General features: G+C 42.8%; 1 protein-coding gene across 1 annotated transcript in view; it reads right to left on the reverse strand.

The window, feature by feature from the left end:
* The window catches only part of LOC126266972 (hemicentin-2-like), an 852,087-nt gene that overhangs the window by 126,932 nt on the left and 701,147 nt on the right, over positions 1–24,008 (reverse strand). Inside the window, exons 8-10 of the mRNA XM_049971700.1 lie at positions 18,919–19,049; positions 13,761–13,923; positions 3,410–3,589 (exon numbers count right to left, since the gene is read on the reverse strand). Of these exons, the coding sequence (XP_049827657.1) occupies positions 3,410–3,589; positions 13,761–13,923; positions 18,919–19,049 (474 nt within the window). The remainder of the gene's footprint in view (positions 1–3,409; positions 3,590–13,760; positions 13,924–18,918; positions 19,050–24,008) is intronic.

A 24,008-nucleotide genomic window follows, 5' to 3' on the forward strand; every position in this document is an offset into this window, starting at 1 on the left:
TAAGAACGAACACAAATACTTTCAAAAAGCACATGATGAGGGGAATTAGCTGGCTGTGAATGTTAAATCCCCAAACTAAACCGTGATGCTGACGCAATTTAAATAGGTTTGCGTACCACTCACCTCAGTGGCTGAATTGATGACATAAGTTAACTTCTCGTAAACGCAGCAAGTGTGGGGGACTGCTGCGGTGTTGACTGTCAGTTATGAATCCTGAGCAACATCTGAAATTGTTCTAAAGCAGAGAGATCTCTCTATCTTGCTGCCTAAAGCGAAGAGCATTCTCGATGGGATATATGAAGGAAGTGTACTCTTGAACGTCACTGCAGGAAGTGTGTTATGGCTGTTCGAAACTTAGCTGGTTATGCCAGTGTATGAACGTTACCTGTGAATCGCAGGTGACGTCTTGAATTCTGACCAGTAATAATATTATAAACAAATTTAACAATTAATTATTCTGACATATTTTGTCATTGTATGGGAAGAAATGCAGAAACTCTCAGACTACATTACTGATTTTGAACCCCAACCAATAAGAAGATTTGCAAACAGGGATATTTGAGATAAGCCACCATCTACCAAAATAATTACTGAGCGAGTCACAGACCCCCAGACTCAGATTGCAGAGGATATTCCTGCACTGGAATGCAGCGTTCGCCTTCTGGTCTCACATCTTTTGTGTTCTTCACTTGGCCTTCCGATCTTATCTAGGTATTAGTTTCCTCTAGTATCTCACATAACGCAGAGTTCTGGAACGTAGTCCACCCTCTCCTACGCTCCTGCTCTGTGGGAGTAGGAGTTGATTGTCTCCCTATTATATACCTGTGTGGAGATGGCTTTTAGCACTAAAAAAGTGTATGACACACCTAAATTAACTTCCCTGTCGTGAGACAGCAAACGAAAGCCCCCAAGGCTGCAGAAAGTAACAGGTTTCCCCCTCACGGTAAGAAAGGGAAAAGAGATGAACAAGTATTTAATAGTGCAGTCGTCGACAGTGTTGAATACTGTCAGCAGTTTTCTTGCATCATTGAAGTCTGACTATTGGGATGAGCATATTACATAACAAAAATACACTCCTGGAAATGGAAAAAAGAACACATTGACACCGGTGCGTCAGACCCACCATACATGCTCCGGACACTGCGAGAGGGCTGTACAAGCAATGATCACACGCCCGGCACAGCGGACACACCAGGAACCGCGGTGTTGGCCGTCGAATGGCGCTAGCTGCGCAGCATTTATGCACCGCCGCCGTCAGTGTCAGCTAGTTTGCCGTGGCATACGGAGCTCAATCGCAGTCTTTAACACTGGTAGCATGCCGCGACAGCGTGGACGTGAACCGTATGTGCAGTTGACGGACTTTGAGCGAGGGCGTATAGTGGGCATGCGGGAGGCCGGGTGGACATACCACCGAATTGCTCAATACGTGGGGCGTGAGGTCTCCACAGTACATCGATGTTGTCGCCAGTGGTCGGCGGAAGGTGCACGTGCCCGTCGACCTGGGACCGGACCGCAGCGACGCACGGATGCACGCCAAGACCGTAGGATCCTACGCAGCGCCGTAGGGGACTGCACCGCCACTTCCCAGCAAATTAGGGACACTGTTGCTCCTGGGGTATCGGCGAGGACCATTCGCAACCATCTTCATGAAGCTGGGCTACGGTCCCGCACACCGTTAGGCCGTCTTCCGCTCACGCCCCAACATCGTGCAGCCCGCCTCCAGTGGTGCGACAGGCGTGAATGGAGTGACGAATGGAGACGTGACGTCTTCAGCGATGAGAGTCGCTTCTGCCTTGGTGCCAATGATGGTCGTATGCGTGTTTGGCGTCGTGCATGTGAGCGCCAAAATCAGGACTGCATACGACCGAGGCACACAGGGCCAACACCCGGCATCATGGTGTGGGGAGCGATCTCCTACACTGGCCGTACACCTCTGGTGATCGTCGAGGGGACACTGAATTGTGCACGGTACATCCAAACCGTCATCGAACCCATCGTTCTACCATTCCTAGACCGGCAAGGGAACTTACTGTTCCAACAGGACAATGCACGTCCGCATGTATCCCGTGCCACCCAACGTGCTCTAGAAGGTGTAAGTCAACTACCCTGGCCAGCAAGATCTCCGGATCTGTCCCCCATTGAGCATGTTTGGGACTGGATGAAGCGTCGTCTCACGCGGTCTGCACGTCCAGCACGAACGCTGGACCAACTGAGGCGCCAGGTGGAAATGGCGCGGCAAGCCGTTTCACAGGACTACATCCAGCATCTCTACTATCGTCTCCATGGGAGAATAGCAGCTTGCATTGCTGCGAAAGGTGGATATGCACTGTACTAGTGCCGACATTGTGCATGCTCTGTTGCCTGTGTCCATGTGCCTGTGGTTCTGTCAGTGTGATCATGTGATGTATCTGACCCCTGGAATGTGTCAATAAAGTTTCCCCTTCCTGGGACAATGAATTCACGGTGTTCTTATTTCAATTTCCAGGAGTGTAGTTAGCATGACTTTGGGCATAAACTAGACTGTACGTGTAGGAGAAGCAGTTTCAACCATCAATTTGTTGGCAGGTATATGTTTGCAGTCTTGATACGTATCCAAATCGTCACCCCAAACTATTACAGATTGCCACTAATGTAGTCACTAATAAAGTGTAGACGGTCTACGCCATTTTGTTTTAACTTCTCTAACAGTATGCTATGACGCTTTGTGACAGGTGAAAACAGCCCACAGGGCTGCAGAAAGTAAAAGATTTCCCTCGAGATAAAAAAGGAAAGGCACAACAACTATTTAATAGGGCAATCATTGAGAGTAGTGAATAATTTTGGCAGTTTTTCTGTACCGTTAAAGTCTCACTTTTGGGAGGAGGGTATTACAAATTTCATTAACTACGACGTAATATTAGGAAAGATAATTAGAAAGGTTTAACCATCAACTCGAAAAAATGAAATTACATACTTAAGTTATTGTTTGTTGGCAAGTACACGTCTGCAGTCTTGGTATGTATCCAAATCCTCACCCCAAACTACTTCTAACTGCCACTAGTGCAGTCACTAATGAGGTGTAAATGGTCCGCGACATTTTGTTACAGCTTCTCTAGGGTCACACTGTTGCACTGTCGTGCTGGTATTTCATTGCTTACCAGTACTAAAGTAACGTACCTGCTAACTAACTAACTAACCTTAAGTATGTAACCTGTTTCTTTTGTGGTTGTTAATATACCTTTTTCTTTGCAGATTTATAGTCAAGGTATGCTGACTGCTGGTCACATATGGTATATAAAGACACATATATGAACAGAGAGTTAGTATCTGAGTGCAACTGATGGAATTATCGTGCTAGGGTAGTTCCACAAATACAGAGTTTCAGGCTGAACAAAACCATCCAGAATGCTTGTGGCTACGGAGTCCGTACCAGCTACCGACACGGACGGGGCGATGGCGTCGGCGGCGCCGTCTGCAGGCGCGCTGCTGTTGAAGAACCAGCGGAAGAAGAGCGGCGGCGGGTGCGCCTCGACGCGGCACGGCACCCTGGCCACGTCGTGCGCCGGTACCGCCAGCGTCGCCGGCTGATCCGGAGCGCACACCGGCCTGACTGCAACAGGTTAACCACAGGAGCACAGTAGTCTCCACTGAACGCAGCGAGCAAAGCGCCAGGAGGCGTTGTTCTGTTATCCCCAAACACACAGTGAAATTAATGAAGTTAAGCATTATGTCTATGGAGAGACGAAGGAAATGTTAGATAGTTATAGCAGATTACGTATGTAGCTACAATTGCGATTTGGAATAGACGATTATGGGATTTGGTAATTATCTGACATTTCTACGCCACTGGCCATTAAAATTGCTACACCACGAAGATGACGTGCTACAGACGCGAAATTTAGCCGACAGGAAGAAGACGCTGTGATATGCAAATGATTAGCTTTCCAGAGCATTCACACAAGGTTGGTGCCGGTAGCGACACCTACAACGTGCTGACATGAGGAAAGTTTCCCACCGATTTCTCATATTCAAACAGCAGTTAACCGGCGTTGCATGGTGAAACGTTGCTGTGATGCCTCGTGTGAGCAGGAGAAATGCGCACCATCACGTTTCCGACTTTGATAAAGGTCGGATTGTAGCCTCTCGCGATTGTGCTTTATCGTATCGCGACATTGCTGCTCGCGTTGGTCTAGATCCAATGACATTCAGCAGAATACGGAATCGGTGGACGCAGGAGGGTAATACGGAACACCTTGCTGGATCCCAACGGCCTCATATCACTAGCAGTTGAGATGACAAGCATCTTATCGCCATGGCTGTAAAGGATCGTGCAGCCACGTCTCGAACCCTGAGTCAACAGATGGGGACGTTTGCAAGACAACAACCATCTGCACGAACAGTTCCACGACGTTTGCAGCCGCATCGACTATCAGCTCGGAGACCTTGGCTGCGGTTACCCTTCACGATGCATCACAGACAGGAGCGTGTGCGATGGTGTACTCAACGACAAACCTGGGTGCACGAATGGCAAACATGATTCTTTCGGATGAATCCAGGTTCTGTTTACAGCATCATGATGGTCGCGCGCGTGTTTGGCGACATCGTGGTAAACGCACATTCGAAGCGTGTATTTGTCATCGCCATACTGGCGTATCACCCGGCGTGATGATATGGGGTGCCATTGGTTACACGTCTCGGTCACCTCTTGTTCGCATTGACGGCACTTTGAACAGTGGACGTTACGTTTCAGATGTGTTACGACCCGTGGCTCTTCCCTTCATCCGATCCCTGTGAAACCCTATATTTTAGCAGGATAATGCACGACCGCATTTTGCAGGTCCTGTACGGGCCTTTCCCGATACAGAAAATGTTCGACTGCGCCCCTGGCAAGCACATTCTGCAGATCTCTCACCAACTGAAAACGTCTGGTCAATCGTGGCCGAACAACTGGCTCGTCGCAATACGCCAGTCACTACTCTTGAATAATTGTGGTATCGTGTTGAATCTGCATGCGCAGCTGTACCTTTACACACTATCCAAGCTCTGGTTGACTCAATGCCCAAGCGTGTCAAGGCCGTTATTACGGCCAGAGATGGCAATTCTGGGTACTGATTTCTCAGGATCTATACACCCACATTGCGTGAAAATGTAATCACATTTCAGTTCAAGTATAATATATTTGTCCAATGAATACCCGTTTATCATGTGCATTTCTTCTTGGTGTAGTAATTTTAATGTGTAGTAGTGTAGCATGTTGATAGTCTGAAAACATCCACATCGTCGCTGTGTATGACTATCTCTATGTTACAAGCATATTAACAACTATATTCGTGACAGATCCAAAACAAAAACATTCAATATCAAGAAAGTAAAATTATCACAAAAATATTTGGACCATAATTTGAAACTGGAATTTGAATGAAAAACAAATCTTAGTTAGGGAAATAAATGACAGATACCACAGGTACGCCGAATAAAGTTAGACAGTCACTTATATGAATTGGAAACATCATGCCACAAAAAAGCTCGATTAAAACCAAAACAATTGGCTGACTGAAGTTAATGGAGATCCAAAAGAAGTTGATATTCATGAAGAAATCATTAAAGATGTAACTCAGTTTATGAACTTATTCATAAATCCAAAATGATTGAGAAGCTACTACCTGAAAAACCTCGGGATGAATGCAAGAAAGCAAAAAAGAAATACTCCCACTGAATTAGGAGGCATTCCGAGGAAAAGAAGAAACAACATACTCAATACGTTATAACGCACTGGTTACTTGCACCTCAATTGCGGCTGAGGTAAATCATAAGATATGACAGTTTAGACTGAGCTCCCTTATGTGCCCCATTTTATAACAGTAAGAATGATAAATGCAGAGAGAGAAGACTTAATAGCAAAATTTTCACATCTGTTGATATGAAAGGTTATAGTAAACACCAGTAGTTCCCGACGCTGTAGTTCTAACTCAAGAGTAATGAATCAACAAATATTTAAAGATCTACCTGCCCATTCACCTTTTCCAGTGGTAGAGAATATTTTCAAAAATTATTTACCAATCGCCTCGAAAATATCCTTCACTCTGACAAGGGAAACGAACAAGCAGAGTTTGGAAGCATAATACATCATACACTGCAATTTGATAACGACGATTATGAGCTTTGACCGCTTTGGTAATCTTCAGATCTTTCTAGCATTTTCATAGTCTGGAAACGTCCTCATCGCAGCCATGTATGACTATCTCTATGTTAAAAGCATATTAACAAATATATTCGTGACAGATCCTAAACAAAAATCATTCAATATCAAGAAAATAAAATTATCACAAAAATATTAGGACCATAATTTGAAACTGGAATTTGAATGAAAAACAAATCTTAGTTACGGAAAAAAATGACAGATACCACAGAAATAACGAATTTCAGTTACCCATTTGCTGGCTACGAAAGACGTTGTCACTAAAATAACCGTGAGAACGAAGAAATACAATATTACTACATCTGTCTGTTGAACAATATATGAACCATTAGGCTTAAGATTCCATTACATCTAGTGACTGAAAAGTTCAAAACTGAGAAAGGTTTTTGGTAAGGCGTTTCTCATTCCCCAGAACTGTTTTTCGTAAGCTTACAAAACGTATTCAAATATTTAAATGTGAATTTAGAGGTAATCGTGTAAACCTTTCTTATGTGAACCACCATAGATTGGCAGATGATATTCTTATGCTAAACAAAGCAAGTATATTAACAGTACTGCAGGTGACGTATAGTAACACCAATGCAATGTAGACACAGTATGCCAACAATATAGTAGTAAAGACTAATGACTGAGTCACACGAATAGTTGACGAATTTATACACTTAGTGCACATGCAAAAAAGTGGAAGAACGCGTACACGCATAAACATCTAGTAGTAGGTCATAAATGGATAATGATGTTGACGATGATGACATGTATCTGTTATTAAACTGCAAAAATGAATAAAAGAGACACTAGGACAATATGCTCTTTGATAGATTTCAATTAGTAGTTAGCGCAATGTTCATTTTAAAACAATAGTTGCTCAAGCAAAGTGAAGCCGTAGGAATGACATTATGATGATGAAATGGGTATAGAAAAATGTAATAATCATCTCTATTATGTTTGGCTTTACAGATTTTTGATGTTGCATACGTCTATAAGAAGTATATTTGATTAGATAATTCTAATTCTCATCATCTTTAGATATGTACTTGACTATTATCTGTCATGGATTAATGCAGAGGTTCCCATAAGGTATTTCACCTTCTCCTCAATTGTCCTATTTTGATTCTCAATCATCTCTGATGAACGAGTATCTTCGGTATTTCGTTCTTGGTCATCTTGGTTATTTATTATTACTGAGCTCTGCTTTCCAAGATATAGTGGCAGCTTGCTTCAATTCCAGGATTAATTTCAATGTGAAAATCTTTTTAAGTTTCTTGAAATAATGGATGAATCTCCTAAACTTCGTGTAGCGTGATTTTGAACATTTGCTGTATGGTATATTTCCGAACATATATCTGAGTAACCCACTAGAAGCCAGAAACTTACGGGTTGCCTACCTCCATCACTGTAGCTCACATAATACATATGTTGCTTCTTATTTGTCAAGAAATTTGCTGACATTCTCTTAGCTCATAATATTAAGACGACGTCATACAGAACTGATACTTATGCTAATCGACATCATTATCCATGTGTTTATTCAGTAGCTAAGGAGACTGTGTGAAGGAGGTAGATCTCTTTGCACTGTACACGTATCACTCGCTTGAAAATGGCAGGCAGGATCTTTGCTGAAAGATCATAAGCTTTATATCGTGATAATACCTGTGTGAATAAGATGTCTTTTAACAAGTAGTTTCAAGCTGTGGAGCAACAAACTTACAAAAATTTCACGATAATGCCTTACTGAATCATACCGTTGCGGGACTACATCTCTTATTATCGAAATGTGTCTACAAAGGGGACATACTTTCTCCACGTCGTCAGTCATTTTATTAGTCTCGAGACTGTGAACTGAGGCTTGATTAAATAGGTTATAAAAAAATATAGCGTTTCGTAATTCTCCATTACTAACACTAAAAATACGACGGTTACCATCACAGTGAGTAAGAAAGTTCGTTTAATTAAATCATTGTATTGCAAATAATGTGAATTTAGACGTTGTTTATAATATCTCAATAGCACAGGACGCCTGCAGGGCGCAGCTGAGAGGCAGCAAACGGCTGAAACCACAGGCAGTCGTGCATGGGCGCCATCTCCTGCAACAAATGTTATGGCAGCAGACCATGGAGGACAGAAGATGGGTTTTCCTCTTGGGAGATCTGTTAGAATTTGTAATAACGTATTAATACATTTTCTGTTGGGTAATGAGAATGGACTACTTCAATAACACAATCCAAGCAAAGGAAAACAAGTCTACAGATACACAGCAAGGGCTAATTTTCATTAAAATGTCTTGTATTACTTCTATAACTCAACTACCTTGAAACCAAAAGTTTTGTATAGTCATGACAGGTGTGTTGTCGCTCCAGAGGCAGCATGAGAAAGAAAAAAGAATGGAGAAATTCTGATACCGAATTTTAGCATGCTAAGATGGCAAGAGTTTCATCTTCCACAGATTACATGCCACCTACAATAAAGGTTTTGATACGCATTGATTTTTTTGGTCCCGGTAAGTAGTTTGCTATTTTTAATATAAACTGGAGATTTCGAAATTATGACACATCGAGAATGATTTGGAGTTTCGACCCTAAACAAAAGATTTGAAACCTACAAAATATTTGATCTAACGTCAAAGTAACTTAGATCACCTAGATTTGTAAATCAGTAGAGCTCCAGTTCGTCGTAACACGCGGAACGGGTGTCAGATTTTGGTACTCTTTTCTCTGTTTGTTATTGTTATCAGAACTGGTAGAGTATTTCAAAACAGTGAACAGTGTTATATGTTGAGTTACCACTGTGTATGAAACAGGGATGCCGGGTACTCGTATATGACAACGTTACCAACACCAGACAGCGTTTGAAAGTGGTTTCATTGTAGATGTCTAATGGTCGAATCACGTAGTATCCACATTTCTGGGTCATTCCGATGCGGCAGTGGCCTGATGTTGGGCCCCATGCGAACATATTCGTCGTCAAAGTTCCATTTGACCTTCTTTACCCACCACAAGGTAGAATCGTCTTATGTGCCAGGTATACTATAAACCTTTTCACAAGCACCCCCTGTAACATGCTGCCTCATCCCGCGAGACTAACAGCAGCCCGACTAGGAGGTGACTGTCCCGTGTACTGTGCCCAGACTAGGCGCCTACAACTCTCGCTTCCCGTGAAGCAGAGCGGTACAGCGGGCCCCGGACCCAAGAGGGGTCAGCGTGGCCGGGAGTCCCGGAAACACAGGCGCTTCCCAGAGACCACCAGGAGGCGTTACGGCGCCGCAAGAGGTCGCTACAGCCGCCTACCTCTTCCGCACCGCTCGACACGTAACTGCAAATAGAGCCAGCCATATGCATGCGCCAAGCAGTATTTAAGCTGGCGCAGGAGCCTGGAGGGGCAGTTCACGCCGAGCGAGACCACTGGTGTCATCGTAGCCTCCGCGTCGTCGTCCACCTCCGCCAGCGCACCGGAGCCATCCTCGCAGTGCCTCTACTCGTCCTCGGACTCAAGTGACGGCTACATGGACTCCGCGCCGCTCTTCACGAGACGCCCGTGGCTTGGTTTGGTGATTTTGTATGGTTACTACAGACAGTTTATGTTTGGAAGAATCTCTGATTCAGTTATTGGTAGGCTTGGAGGATCAGTCGTACCTCACGAATATTGCCTTGTAAATTTTGAAGAAAGACTTTAAATAAAAACGTTATAACGCACACTCTGAGATTTTCCTATCCGCGGACGGCGGATATGTTACCATGCGTAGGCTGCTATAAGCAGTACAAAAGAAACAGTAACGCTGGAGTGGTACCGTGACTGGGAAGCATGGACTGATGATGAACGACACCACATTATGCTCATCGGTAAATCGCGATTCTGCAGTACCCCATATAGCCACCGTCAGCGAGTAAGTTTGCGACCTAAGGTAAGGTCCCATTCTTACAATGTTCTGATGAGAAACGACCTTGTTTTTCCTCTCTTTGTGGTTTGGGAAACCATAGGATACAACTTCAAATGACGGGTTAAGGTGGTTGAGGGGACTCCGTCGGCACAATCATACATCACTTATATCGTCATATTACACTTGTGCGACAGTATCGCGGTGTCATTTTTCAACGGGCTACTACTCGTCCACATATGGAACGTGTCTGTATGAACAGTCTGCATGGTGCTGGGGTACTCCTGAGTTCAGCAGTACCACTGATTTGCCTCCAATAGAACTTGTGTGGGAGCAGCTCGGAAGTAAACTTCAATCCAGCGGTAGGATACTACGGACCAGTTACAACAGTTGTCGCATCACGACGATACAGAACTGCTTTGTGGCACCCTACCCAAATGAATTAGTAAGTCTATACAGGATTGAGGCGGTGCAACTATTGTTAAGTCGGCTCATACTACCAAGATGTTAGTAAATTTGACTCGATTTTGTAAGCACTGAAATAACATCGGATACCGCCTCAGCTCGGGCAGTGTCATTTCGTTTCCGCTTCCCCTTCACCTTACTGTTATGCGGTGTAATATCTCAGGGGAAGTCAAATGAAAACCGAACACCTGCCTCAACAAGACCACAGAATGGTTCCATCAAAAGTAATCACCACAAGCGTTAAGACATTTATCACACTGAGAGACGAAACGATCAATTCCTGTTTCGTAGATGGCAGAGTCCCGCTGACAGATGTATTACCACACCTGCTCTGGCACTTTCTCGCCTGACTGATAGCAACATCAACGCTTGTCTTTCTTCAGGTCGCCAAAGATATGAAAACCATACGGTGAAAGATCGGTGCTCAAAGGAGGAAGTTGCAATGGTTCCCAAACACACCACTGAAGCGTAGCCTTGATCGGATTGGCGGTGTGAAGGTGGACATTATAGGATGCTTTCGTCCTACAGCGTCTCAACAGCTCGAGGTCAAACGGTAAAGCCAATACTGGAAACTTACCATATCTCCCCCGATAAAAATAATGCAAAGCTTTTATCAGTATAGGCTTAAGCAACGAGTGATAGTTTGTCCCAACGCCAGGAGTACAAACAGCGTCTCCTGCTTACTATGCAGGTGCGCTAGCCACTAAGCCACGTTGACACCGCGGTTCGCACAACTGCAAGGATGACTCTGGAACGCTTCCTTCCTCGACCCAAATTCCCACTGCTGCCCTAGTATAGGGCAAAAGAGGGAGGCGTGCCAGGGGTTTCTGTGCAGTCGTGCGAAACGCTGTGCCAAGTTGGCTTAGTGGGTACAGCACCTGCATATAAGCAGGAGACCCTTGTTCGATTCCGGATATTTAGTAAACAGCTCCACTCACTGCTTCAGTCTATACTCATATAATCATATCTTCAGTAAACTCTCTGAATTGAAACTGTTCATAGAAGTTTCTGGTAATGTCATGATGACCTCCTCCTCCACCTGTAGAGGTCCACTGCTCTTCGCGTTCCACGGAACTTACGACGACACTTTGCTGAAACTGTGATTCACCATTGTCAAAACGCCCGGGAACGCTGACGGACGGAAACAAGCTATTGCATGATAATGCCCACCGCCAGACTGCAATTCGAACGATAGCTAGGCTTCAGTGATTTTATTGAGAGACGCTGTAGCATACTCTGTACATCTCGGAACTTTCACCGCGTTATTTTGGCATCTGTGGCGACCTGAAGAAAGACATATGTGGACATCGGCTTCAGTTACACCATTCTAAGGTCCCGTTGTGTTGTGTGTTCGGTTTTCATTTGACTGCCCCTTATATGTAGCAATAAGCAGTACACGTGGAACCGACAAGCAATATCTCCGAGACCAGAACACTGCCATTCGACTTTATGGTGTGAGTGTTTTTACCCAAATAATAGCTCGCAGTGTGATGTATTCGTTACAGCACTTCTAGAGCGGTATCATTATAGTGTAAGAGTTAAGGGGTAATGCTAATTTGTGATAGACCACGAACCTTTAAATTTAAACTCCCTTTAGTTCCTAAATACTAACTACGATTGAACAGTGGAGTGACGAATCACTGCACAGAATGTGGCAGTACGATGGCCTATCAGCCTCGATTGGGATAATGAAATCCACTTTCTTGCTTCCCACTGTTGAACAGCAATTCGGGGATGGCGATTGCGCCTTTCAACACGAACGAGCATCTGTTCACAATACACGGCCTGTTGCATAGTGGCTACACGACAATAACATCCCTGTAATGGACTGGCCTGCACAGCGTCTTTGTTGTGTCCCAAATCTACTTTTATCACACTTCGATTCAGTACAGTATCGTAGCTTATTCGATCTGTCCATCTAATTTTCAACGCCTACTCTAGAACCACACCTCAGAAGCTTGTATTTTTTTGTTGTGAGAACTGGTTGTTGTTCTGTTAAGCTTCTGTACGAGGATACACTCCCAAATACCTTGTGAAAGGACTTCCCGACATTTAGATTTCTATTCATTGTTAATTAATTTTTAGTTTTCAGTAACTATTTAGTGGCTGTTACCGGTCTCCACTTTATATCCCCTCTAATTTCGCTGGCGTTAGTCATTTGACTGTCCAGATAGCGAAACCCATGGACTACTTTTAGTGTCTCATTTCCTAATCCAATTCTATCAGCATCAGCTGACTTATTTGACGAATCTGCCTACTCTCCACTTTGTTTTTGTTTGTATTCCTCTTATAATCTCTTTTTAGATATTGTCCATTCCTTTGAAGCCGGCCGAGGTGGCCGAGGGGCTCTAGGCACTACAGCGTGGAAGCGCGCTACCGCTACGGTCGCAGGTTCGAATCCTGCCTGGGGCAAGGATGTGTGTGATGTCCTTAGGTTAGTTAGGTTTAAGTATTTCTAGGTTCTAGTGGACTGATGACCGCAGTAGTTAAGTCCCATAGTACTCAGAGCCATTTGAACCATTCCTTTGAACTTATCTTGCATGTTTTTGCGTTCTCTGACAGAAACAGAATTTCAACAACTAACCTGTACTGTAATTTCTGTGCTAATTTCTGCTAGGCGTCCTTTACTGCTCGCTCAGTGCACTGAGAGAGGGGCTACACGGATGTCCGATTCCTCCTCTGAAACTGTTTCCTTTTAATGTCCTTCTACTTTTATAACTCAAGTGCTGTTTCTGTACAACCTTTCGCTCCCTGTATCTTACCTCTGATACCCTAAAAAATTCAAAGAGTTTGTTCCAGTCAACGTTCTCAGTATGTTTCTCCAAACCTACAAATTCTAGAAACAGGAACTGTTTTTGCTTCTATATCCTACGTGAAGTCGTATCGTCAATATGATCTTGCGTACTCCTACATTCTTCTGTACCTCCGAATTCGGCTTCAAACAATATTTCCGTTCTTCTGTAAGCTATTGTAATTTGCAACCATGATTTGTGAATTGAAGGTTGTTTATTACTCAGACCTGTCAGTACCAGCCTTCTTTAGAACAGGAATTGTTACATTCTGAGCCATAGTTTCCTCAAAATCACAAATATTATTTTCTACTCTATGCAAACAAACACATTTTAAACTTTCAGATCTGAAATAATTTTCGAATTTACTTAGAGACGGATCCTTCAGCGTTTCCCTTTCAGAACATGAAGATACTGCCCATCTGAAAATATGTTGTCTTACTGCTAGCGAACTCACACTTGATTCTGAGGTGGAAGGTGTTGCTGACGCCATCGCCTTCAACGTTGGACGCGACGCACGTGTAGTTGCCGGCATCTCGCCGCCTGTCGACGTTTCGCAGCACCAGACTGTGGTTGATCACCCTCACGCTAGTGCGAGTGCCATCCACCAGCACCTGACCCTGGGAAACCAAGGAGTTTCAATCACATTCCAAGAAAAGTCGTCATTGGTGAATACCATAGAATTTGCTAATGTACTTTTCTTTTTCATCTGTTTCAGTCTTATAGTCTTGTGTATGTTACTTGCGAGGGTAAGGGTGGTTAATAAGTTTCAAGTAACGTATATATACTCTATGTGATCAAAAGTATCTGGACACCCCCAAAAACGTACGTTTGTCACATTAGATTCATTATGCTGCCATCTTCATCCAGGTACTTCTAATCAGCGACCTCAGTAGTCAGTAGAGATCGTGAGAGAGCAGAATGGGGCGCTCCGTGGGACTCACTAACTTTGATCGTGCTCACGTGCCTCGGTGTCACGGGTGTTATACGTCTGTACGCGAAATTTCCACACTCCTAGGACCACTTTTTCCAATGTGGTAGTGTAGAGGGAACGTGAAAGGCCTCGTAAACACAAAAGCGTACGGGCCGATCTCGTCTGTTGACTGACAGACACCGTCGATATTTGAAGAGTGTCGTAATGTGTAATAGGCAGACATCTATCTAGACCATCACGCAGAAACTCCAAACTGCATCAGCATCCACTGCAAGTACTATGACAGTTGGGCGGGAGGTGAGAAAACTTAGTCGAGCGGCTGCTCTTAAGCCACACATCACGCCAGTAAATGCCAAACGACACCTCGCTTGGTGTAAGAAGCGTAAACATTGGACGATTGAACAGTGGAAAAACATTGTGTGGAGTGACGAAGCACGGTAAACAATGTGGCTATCCAGTGGCAGGATGTGGGTATCGCGAATGCCCGGTGAACATCTGCCAGCGTGTCTAGTGCGAACAGTAAAATTTGAAGGTGTTGGTGTTACCATATGATCGTGTTTTTCATGGAGGAGGCTTGCGCCCCTTCTTGTACTGATGTTTTAAGCACATTCTTGCTTCCCACAATTGAAGAGCAATTTTAACATGATCGGGCACCTGTTCATAATGCACGGCTAATGGCGGAGTGACTTCACTACAATAACATCCCTGTAATGGACTGGCCTGTACAGAGTACAAATTTGAATCCTATAGAAATCTTTTGGGATGTTTCGGAATGGCGACTTCTTAGCCGGCCTCTCCTGAGTGCAGCACTCCGTGAGGAATCAGCTGGCTTCCCCAAGAACCTTCTAGCACGTCATTGAACGTATGCCTGCGACGGTGAAATCTGTCATCAAGGCTAATTGTTGGCCCTCACCATATCGAATTCCAGCATTACAGATAAGGGTTCTACGAACTTTTAAGTCGTTTTCAGCCAGGTGTCCGGATACTTTTATTCACACAGTGTATGTATAAGGTGCTAATTTGGAATTGGAAAAACTATCACAAATATTTTAGTAAAACTCTGACACAAGACATCAAAATATTCATTACTACAGTGAAAATCTACGCTCCGTGAGACGTCATTAGTCTAGCACAAAATGAAACTAGGTAACGGAGGAGATTATATATCACAATCTCTATTTCCTGCACCCCTAGAGAAGTTTCCAGATGCCTAATCTGAAAACAAGAAGGAATACGAGGTGATGAAACCTATGTGAACCATTATTATTTAAGTGATGGTGTTCTGTTAGTTCCTAGTGCAGATCTCCATTAACGAATAGAAGAACCTTATAGAGCTATTGTGAAAGTACTCTCGACATTTAGATATTACTGTGTCTCCTAATGTAAATAATACCTTGATGCGCTATGGTTCAAAGTCATGTTAAACTAAGGGCCCTCCTGTAACTGGATGTTAATTCAGATAAAAGTTAAGAGAGTGGTAACGGCGTGAGACGTACAATATCATCATCCCTAGTAAAGCACTACGGTGGTCAGGCTAAAACATCTTTACCCTAAGGCTAAAGCAATGTGTGATTATGAATTTTTCCTCTATAGAGCAGTTGGATTCCACGACAGTGTGTGAAGCAAAAGAAATCAACAGTAAAGCAAAATATTGGCTGAGTTTGGTAGATAATAACTGCATATGGGTTAACGGCCTTGTGCAAGTCTTATAACAGGACGCCGCTTCGCCGACTTGAGTCTCCTTTGCGTAGGCCAGGGGTACAAATTGGGAAAGGGGATAACAGTTTAACGTGGAATCCGAGCTACTTGTTGTTCCTAGTGACTATTCACGTCGTTGAGAGTCGAAAGCTAGATTAAAGGTACAACGAAAATTTTCATATTCTGACCGGGATTCGACCCCGCGAACTCTGTTTCCAGGCATGAACTTTACCTTTAGATAAACACGCACGATGTGGGATTAGATAAATGATGTGAGAGGAGTGCACCCACGTTCTTAAGGGAAGGTAACCTGTTGATGTAAGAGCGTCAATTCGCCCACATTTAATATGATACAATATATTTCCAGATGGAAGCGGTGTAAAGCATCGATGTGATACGGGCTCGATACCTTCCACCGTCGTGCTTCATTGCTGTCATCAACCATGAGCTTAGGAAGTGGTGATAATAAGATTTAATGCTATTTATGTCTGTCTAATATATGAATAACTTACGTACATATTCTTTTTTGTAATGTTTGTTGTTAATATTTCACTTTCGTAGAGAGATACATTCCAGATAAATATCTCAATAAATTATTTACTAACAATTAAATTTGCATCAAAAGTTTAGCAAATTACTGTTTTTCGAAGTGTGTTTTCTGCCATTCTGTTTCCTATACATCATCTATATTACGGCCATCGTCAGTTACCTTGCTGCCCAAATTGAAACACTCATTTACAGTCTTTGGAATCTGATTTCCTGCTGTAATGCAGTATCAGGGCGGGTTGGTTTTACTATGCCACATTAACGCTGTATTTGTTTCTTTCTGTATTCCAAGCTTACGAAGGAAGAGGCCAGTAAGTTGTGTTATTTTCCCAAGACCTTTACGGTTTCTGACGGAATTACAATGCTATCGGCAAACTCCAAAGTTTTAGTTTCCTCTGAACTTTACCATTCACTCTAAATTTTGCTATTGTTTTCTATACTGGTTGTTCAGTTCACTGACTCAGTAACATGGGGCTTAGGCCACATCTATGTCTCAAGCCCAGCCCAGCTACTGTCTCCGTTTGACGCCCTTCAACTCGTTTAACTTCAATGGCTTTCAATATATGTAAATAACTTGTAAACATAGATCTACCTTTCGTGAACTTATCTTATAAGTCGTGTTTCAGAGAACTGTAGGGTCACTCAAGGCAGTACTGACCCTACAGTTCTCTGAAAGACTAGCTGGTCTCCCGGAGCTGACTTAAGGTTTGATCTGCGGTCTTGGATTACCAACGGACATAAAATAATTTTTATCCACGGCGGTTGTCGATTTGGGAGTCTACATTGCTAATAGAGGCTTGTGTCAGTGTCACTCCAAATAAACATATGCACTTCTCAGACAGTAACACAAATGCAGGTCTGATCATCCTCTCCCATTAATTTCCAGTTGGTAAACCGTCTGACCCACTACTAGATAGCCTGTTAATTAGATGAAAATATCTGCCATTTATGTGTCGGATCTCATACTGCTCACTTTATTCATTAAAGCAGAGAATGTAGAAACAAAGAAATATCGCATTGCACGGATAAACTTTCCCCTCGTCGGCAGCGTAGCTATTACGCCGATTGGATGGATAGCGTGCATCGCAAAAGCCTGGAGCACACACTTGGCACGAACGGGAATTCGTGGAAAAAGCATTGTTACAAAGACGTAAAAGAGTAGCAGTTCGTAGGTGACAAATAACATGTATGGGAAGTGTGATTTATGCACTTGTACACCGCTTTCCCTACTGTGTTACGTTTTAATGTACAAGAGTCACATGGTCTTGTTATGAAGTTAAGGGGAAGCGAAATAAGGTGACATATTTCTCACACACAAAGCTTCAAAACAGGTTTCTAATAAGTAATCCGTCTCGGTTTCCACTCCATAGGTTAGAGGACATGACGTCTGAATGTTGCAGGGTGGACCGATATTTGATTCTTGGTAAAATTTAAGGATTTTCCTCGATGGTAAGTCAGGAATGGAGCCTATTCAGTATCGTGGGGAGAACTGAGGAGGTACTAGAAAGAAAAATATTGTCTACGGTTTGTAGAGCTGACATAAAAGGTCGTGGAAGCTTTGTACTGGGCACAATTATTATGACATTAGGAAGTCCTTTGCGATGGATCACGTACGTAAGTTCATGGAAAAGGAAAAATATTAGAGACCAAATTTTTCTGTTGTTTAAGAACAGTGTGTAATTTGGTAATGTGTGGTAAGGTCATGTAGGACCAAACAGATGAGGTCATCGGTCCCTAATCTTACACACTATTTAATCTAACTTAAACTAACTTACGCTAAGGCCGACACACAGACACCCGTGCCCAAGGGAGGACTCGATCCTTCGACGGGAGCATCGGCGCAGACCAGTGTGTAAGATATAGCGAAACAGAAGGAAACATACCATGTAAGTTCATAAGAAACAGGCTGGAGTGTATAACACAAAAATGTGTATTTTATTTAATTCTAAATGTTGACATTAAAACAGTGACATTTTCCACCACGTATTTCTATTGGGCATGCTCAGCTTAGCTTCTCAAATGCAAACCGGACACAGAAACTTAATACTGAAAAGATTACCAATTTTATCTTTTCCTTATGTTAGCCGCATTTAAGCATCCGCCGAATTAATGCTGTAGCGTTCTATGAACTGAGTAGGCTGATCGAAATATTGCATCTCTTCTCTGCATATTCTTAACAGTGAAATTGCAGTACAAAAGTGGACCTGAATAAAATTGTGTCACGTTCAACCTCCGTAGGATTCCAAGAATCAGGGGGACATATCGGTAAGAATACAGGCATGAGAGAGCCGATTACATTCACGGAAATTTTCCATTTTCGGGATGTAATCGTCTTATAAGGAAACTTGGATTCGTGAAAAATAAGTCTTATTGAACGGGACTATTAACCTAGTTTGCCATAATGACCGCGGGTGTTTCTTGTATGGCAGATACTCACATTCAGTTTCCAGACGAGTTTGTAGATGTTGGGGTTTGCCTCAATATTGCACTCGAAGTAGACATCTTCTCCTTCCTTAATGTCGTCTGCATTGAGTTTAGTTCCCAACTGCAATTCCACTGAAGGAGGGACTGTGAAAAAAAAATAAAGATTTAAAGTGCAAGAGAAAATATCTTTAAATTGGGTTTAGAAAATTACGAGTAGAAACTTAATTCACGGATAATGCATAATCATCTCTTTTGTACAGAATGAGTTATACTATACTCTAACAGCATTTTTTTATTATTAGTGAAATGCAAGAGTCCCACAATTATTCTTAGATTTAAGCTTAAATCATTTACATAAAATTCAGTAGTATATGAGAAAAAACTGCATAGTTCCTAAAGGATCCCTAAAAAGACGTCGAGGGGGCTTCATTTACAACAGTTATTTCTTCTGTTTCATGTTCTATCCACCAACGGCGCACAAGATCGACTGTAGCTACGTAAGCGCTCGAATGTCGCAGATCACTACGCAAGATGCATGTTGATGGATTTATTATACTGCTTTCGTGTTCTTCGTGCGTAAGGTCTGGGAGCTTAGCACGAAGCCTTTCCATAAAGCAAACGCCTCTGGTGAAGTTGCGGCCTGTTGAGTTAGGTAAGTACGCAGGAGGAGTGTTCGTAGAAAAATTCAGCAGGGAACTGGATAGAAGGAATAGGAGTACTTTGCAATCCCAAGCAAAACCATAACACAGTGATAGAGTCCACGATTTGTTGAACAAAACTGGAGGAATATATACATAAATATTCCGAAGGTGTTGTTCCAGGAATCGTGTCATAATAATTTGCTAAATCTAGAAAGACAATGTGTAACTGTTTTCGTATCACTATAACCATCTGCTTTAGGTATTGTAAAATAAACAGGTTGTCTGTACAGGAATAGTTTTGCCTGAAACCAGCTCTGGTCGTCTCAATATAGCGACAAAGTTTTTGACATTTTTTTTCATACGTAATTTTGACAATGAACCGACTCATAGTTCCGACCGTATATTGCGGCTTTTACTTGGTGCCGAAGTGGTTTGAGTATCTCAATGATTCACAGAGTTGTACTAGCAGGAGCTTTGCTTTTGGTAAGGTTGCCTACGCCAATATATATATATATATATATATATATATATATATATATATATATATATATATATATTAATCGTGTTATAATAGTAACAATAGAAGTGATAATATTAATAATAATTGTAAAATATTAACATGCTTGTTTACAATGTGCTATCCAAAGAAAAAGCAGACGTCCCCATGAGTTAACAATTCCATCAGAAGCGAAGAAGTCTATAAACGCCTATCTGGAAGCCTAGAAATCAACTGATAAACCGGATCCCAAAAATAAAATTAAACTGGAATTAATAACAGCAATACGTGCCAATCTTTAAATCCACTAATGGAGAACATTGCAACAATGCAGTTGATTATTGAGAAGAAGGAAATGCGCTGTTCATTTGATACATTAAACTAACTATAAATGGTTAGTGTCTGCCGTCCTGATCGGACATATCTGTTGGAGGGAGCTACCAGTTGCTGAACTGTGTAAAATATTGGCGCTTGCTCTACCTGCAGTTTGTGTGAGTAGCTACTGAATGTTTAGGATTGTAGTTTGTATGGTTAGAATTATTGGGAAGATATCAGACAGGTTATGCATGAAGTGGCAGGAAACCATTCCTTTTGTGTTGTAGGGAAAAAGTGGCCCCTTGGACTAGAGACTATGCTTGTCTTTGCTTTGGAGGGAAACGAGGAAGAGGTGGCGACAAATAATAGATTTCATGTGCACAGAACGCACCACGAGTGTTCTGACTCTGTAAATAAATTGTATAAATGATTTTAAATGAAAGTCGAGTGCCTTATGTCAGTGGAGCAGTACGTAAAAGTTATTTTAGTTATACTGTGTAGGCATTAAAATGCTCTGAAAGATAGTTTTATGTTGAGACATAGAAAAAAAAGTAATTGAGTATACTACACCCATTAAAATCACTTGATGCATTACAAACGGCAAAGAAAGGTGTGAACAAGAAGGTGAAGGTTATTGTCATGTTAACGGTCGACCTCAGTACGTGAAAACCCGTAACTGAATTTGTCACATTCAACAAAAATGATATTTTTGGAGCAGATGGTGCCTCATGACTCATTTATATGTGAGAGGGTCGTATTTCAGTAGTGCCAAGAGCTGCTAATAAATAAATCTCTATTACTACCGGTGTCGGTCATTTGACCACCCTCAGGTATCTAAAAAAATTTCACAATAGTCTACATGACAACTTTCGTACGGTAGCGACAGTTAAAATATAAGCCATATAGTGACACTGCTGTCAATAGTAAAATGCAGTATATACGAGTAACCGACAGAAAAAATTCATCGGATGAACGAAACCAGTATTTAACACCAAATTATTTATCAGCAGGTCTTTGCGGCTGTGCAGTAAAACTTTTCTTCAAAAATGTGTATGTCTAGTATCTTTCGCTCTGAAGTAAGCATCTGTAATAATATCTGGAAGCCATGTGTCTGTGGACTGATGAGCCAGGACATTACGATCACCTGCTTAATGGCCTGTTTCTCCATCTTTGGAACGAAATACATCACTGTAGAATGGATCACTGTAGGTCATGGATCCGACAGTTTGTGGGTAGGTGTGTGGAGGTACGTAGCATTAGATGACTACGCACAGGTTATGTACTTCGCCTGATAATGGGTCGCTATATAGCGTACGCGGTGATAACGCCCGATAGCGACCCGCTTTGTTTCTATAGGATTTACATCAGGCCAATTTTGTCCCCGAGATATCAACGTGAGTTTACTATAATGACCCTCAAAGCATTGTAGCACGGTTCTTTCTTGAGACACGGACAATTATTCTGCTGAAACATGACAGAGGCGTCGGGGAAGACATCACGAATGAAGGGATGCAGGTGGTTCGCAGCCGTTATCGCATCTTCGATTACTCACACAGGCCCCATGCAAGTGCAGGAGAACGTCTCCCGTAGCGTAATACTGCTTCCACCAGCCTGCGTCCGTGGCGCGCTGCACGTTTCGAGCCACCGTTCACCACCTCTAGATCCATACTCCGCAAGCCACCTGACAGTGTGTGGGGAGGGTACCTTGAGTACCTGTATCGGTTCTCCTCATGGTCTCTTCGTGAGATATACGCAGGAGAAGAGGGACCAATATACTGCTTGACTCTTCAGTGAAGGTACGTTCTCGAAACTTCTACAAAAGCCCGTACAGAGCTACTGAGCGTCTCTCCTGCAGAGTCTTCCACCGGTGTTTATCTATCATCTTTGTAACGCTTTCGCGATTACTAATTGACTCTGTAACGAAGCGCGCTGCTCTCCGTTGGATCTTCTCTAACTCTTCCATCAACCCCATCTGGTACGGAACCCACATTGGTGAGCAATATTGAAGCAAAGGGCGAAGAAATGTACTGCAACCTACTTCCATTGTTTTCGGATTATTCCATTTTAAATCACTCATAATGCGTAGTCGCAGATAATTTACGGAATTACCTGCTTCCAGTTACTGACCTGCCATATTGTAGCTAAATGATAAAGGATCTTTCTTTCTATGTATTCTTTGCCAATGCGTTCATCTAGCTATTCCCTATCACGTTCTTGGTGTTATAGGGTATAATGAATATAATGAACATCTGAGTATGGACTAGTATTAAGTATTTTATCCTTTAAAACCTGAACGAGAAAGAGTGACACGATAAGCGTCTGCTCCTTAGGCTATAAGAAGCGAAGCTGCGACAGGAAAGGTATCTCAGATAGCTGGCATATGTTGCGGCATTTACATAGTTGCGCTCGGTAAACACCTAACACATACAGAATACATGAAATAGCAACTGTGACCTTCTTGAACTGGTAAGATTAGTGACGCTGGTTGTAAAAAATCGTAACGAGATTACAGCCTCTGCCCACCGCGACATTGGATGCCGCCTGATGGCGTTCCGGTCACGGGACGCAGTGGAAAGGGAACAGACACGCAAGATGCATCACCCAAATGAAGTTATGGGCTGCAAATGGGGAAATCAATTGAGATAAGGGACTTTGACAAAGGGCAGATTGTTATTACGCAGAGCCTATGAGCGAGTATATCGAAAACGGTGATTCAAGTCAAATGTTCACGTGCTACTGTTTTGAGCATCTAAGGAAGAAGGTAGGAGGGCATTGAAACTACCACTAGGGGAAATATGCATGGATGTCCACGACTCTTCACACAGAGTTGGTTTCGGAGGCTTCTCTGCTTCGTAAAGTGGCATTTGTGCAGAAAGAGCGCAATGCTGGTGCATACAAGTGTTCCGGAGCCCACCGTTCGTCGCATATTATCATGGAGCACCCCTATGTACACATATTTAGACCCAACGACATCGTCAATTACGATTGCACTGGACAATTGGGATACTATCGTCGATCAACGCTAACGTGATTACTCTTCGGGTGAATGGTGAATGTCATTTTTCCTACACTACGTCATTGGACCTCTCCGCAGTCATTTCCAAAGGCCGAAATACTAAATGTCGTTTTCCAAAGCTGTTCCAGAGAGGACGAGTGCACTGTAGTCCTTCTCTAGATTGTCGCACAGATGCCAAAATGCTAGATATCAAAATAGATAATAGAGCAATAGAAAAACAATTAAAATTTCTCTAAGAGGAAAGGCCACCGGAACTGATGGGATACCAGTTCGATTTTACACAGACGATCGTGTGAAACCCAGCTAGCGCTATTCGTTCACGAGAATCAGAAGGTCATAGACACGGTTTCCCAGGTAGATGCCTTGTTTCTTGACTTCCGCAATGCTTTTGATACAGTTCCCCACAGTCGTTTAATGAACAAAGTAAGAGCATGTGGACCATCAGAAAAATTGTGTAATTGGATTGAAGAGTTCCTAGGTAACAGAACGCAACATGTTATTCTAAATAGAGAGAAGTCTTCCGAAGTAAGAGTGACTTCAGGTGTGCCGCAGGGGAGTGTCGTAGGACCGTTGCTATTCTCATTATACATAAATGACCTTGTGGATGAGATCGGTAGTTCACTGAGGCTTTTTGC

The sequence above is a fragment of the Schistocerca gregaria genome, chromosome 4, assembly GCF_023897955.1.
Source record: "Schistocerca gregaria isolate iqSchGreg1 chromosome 4, iqSchGreg1.2, whole genome shotgun sequence".
NCBI classification, from domain to species: domain Eukaryota; kingdom Metazoa; phylum Arthropoda; class Insecta; order Orthoptera; family Acrididae; genus Schistocerca; species Schistocerca gregaria.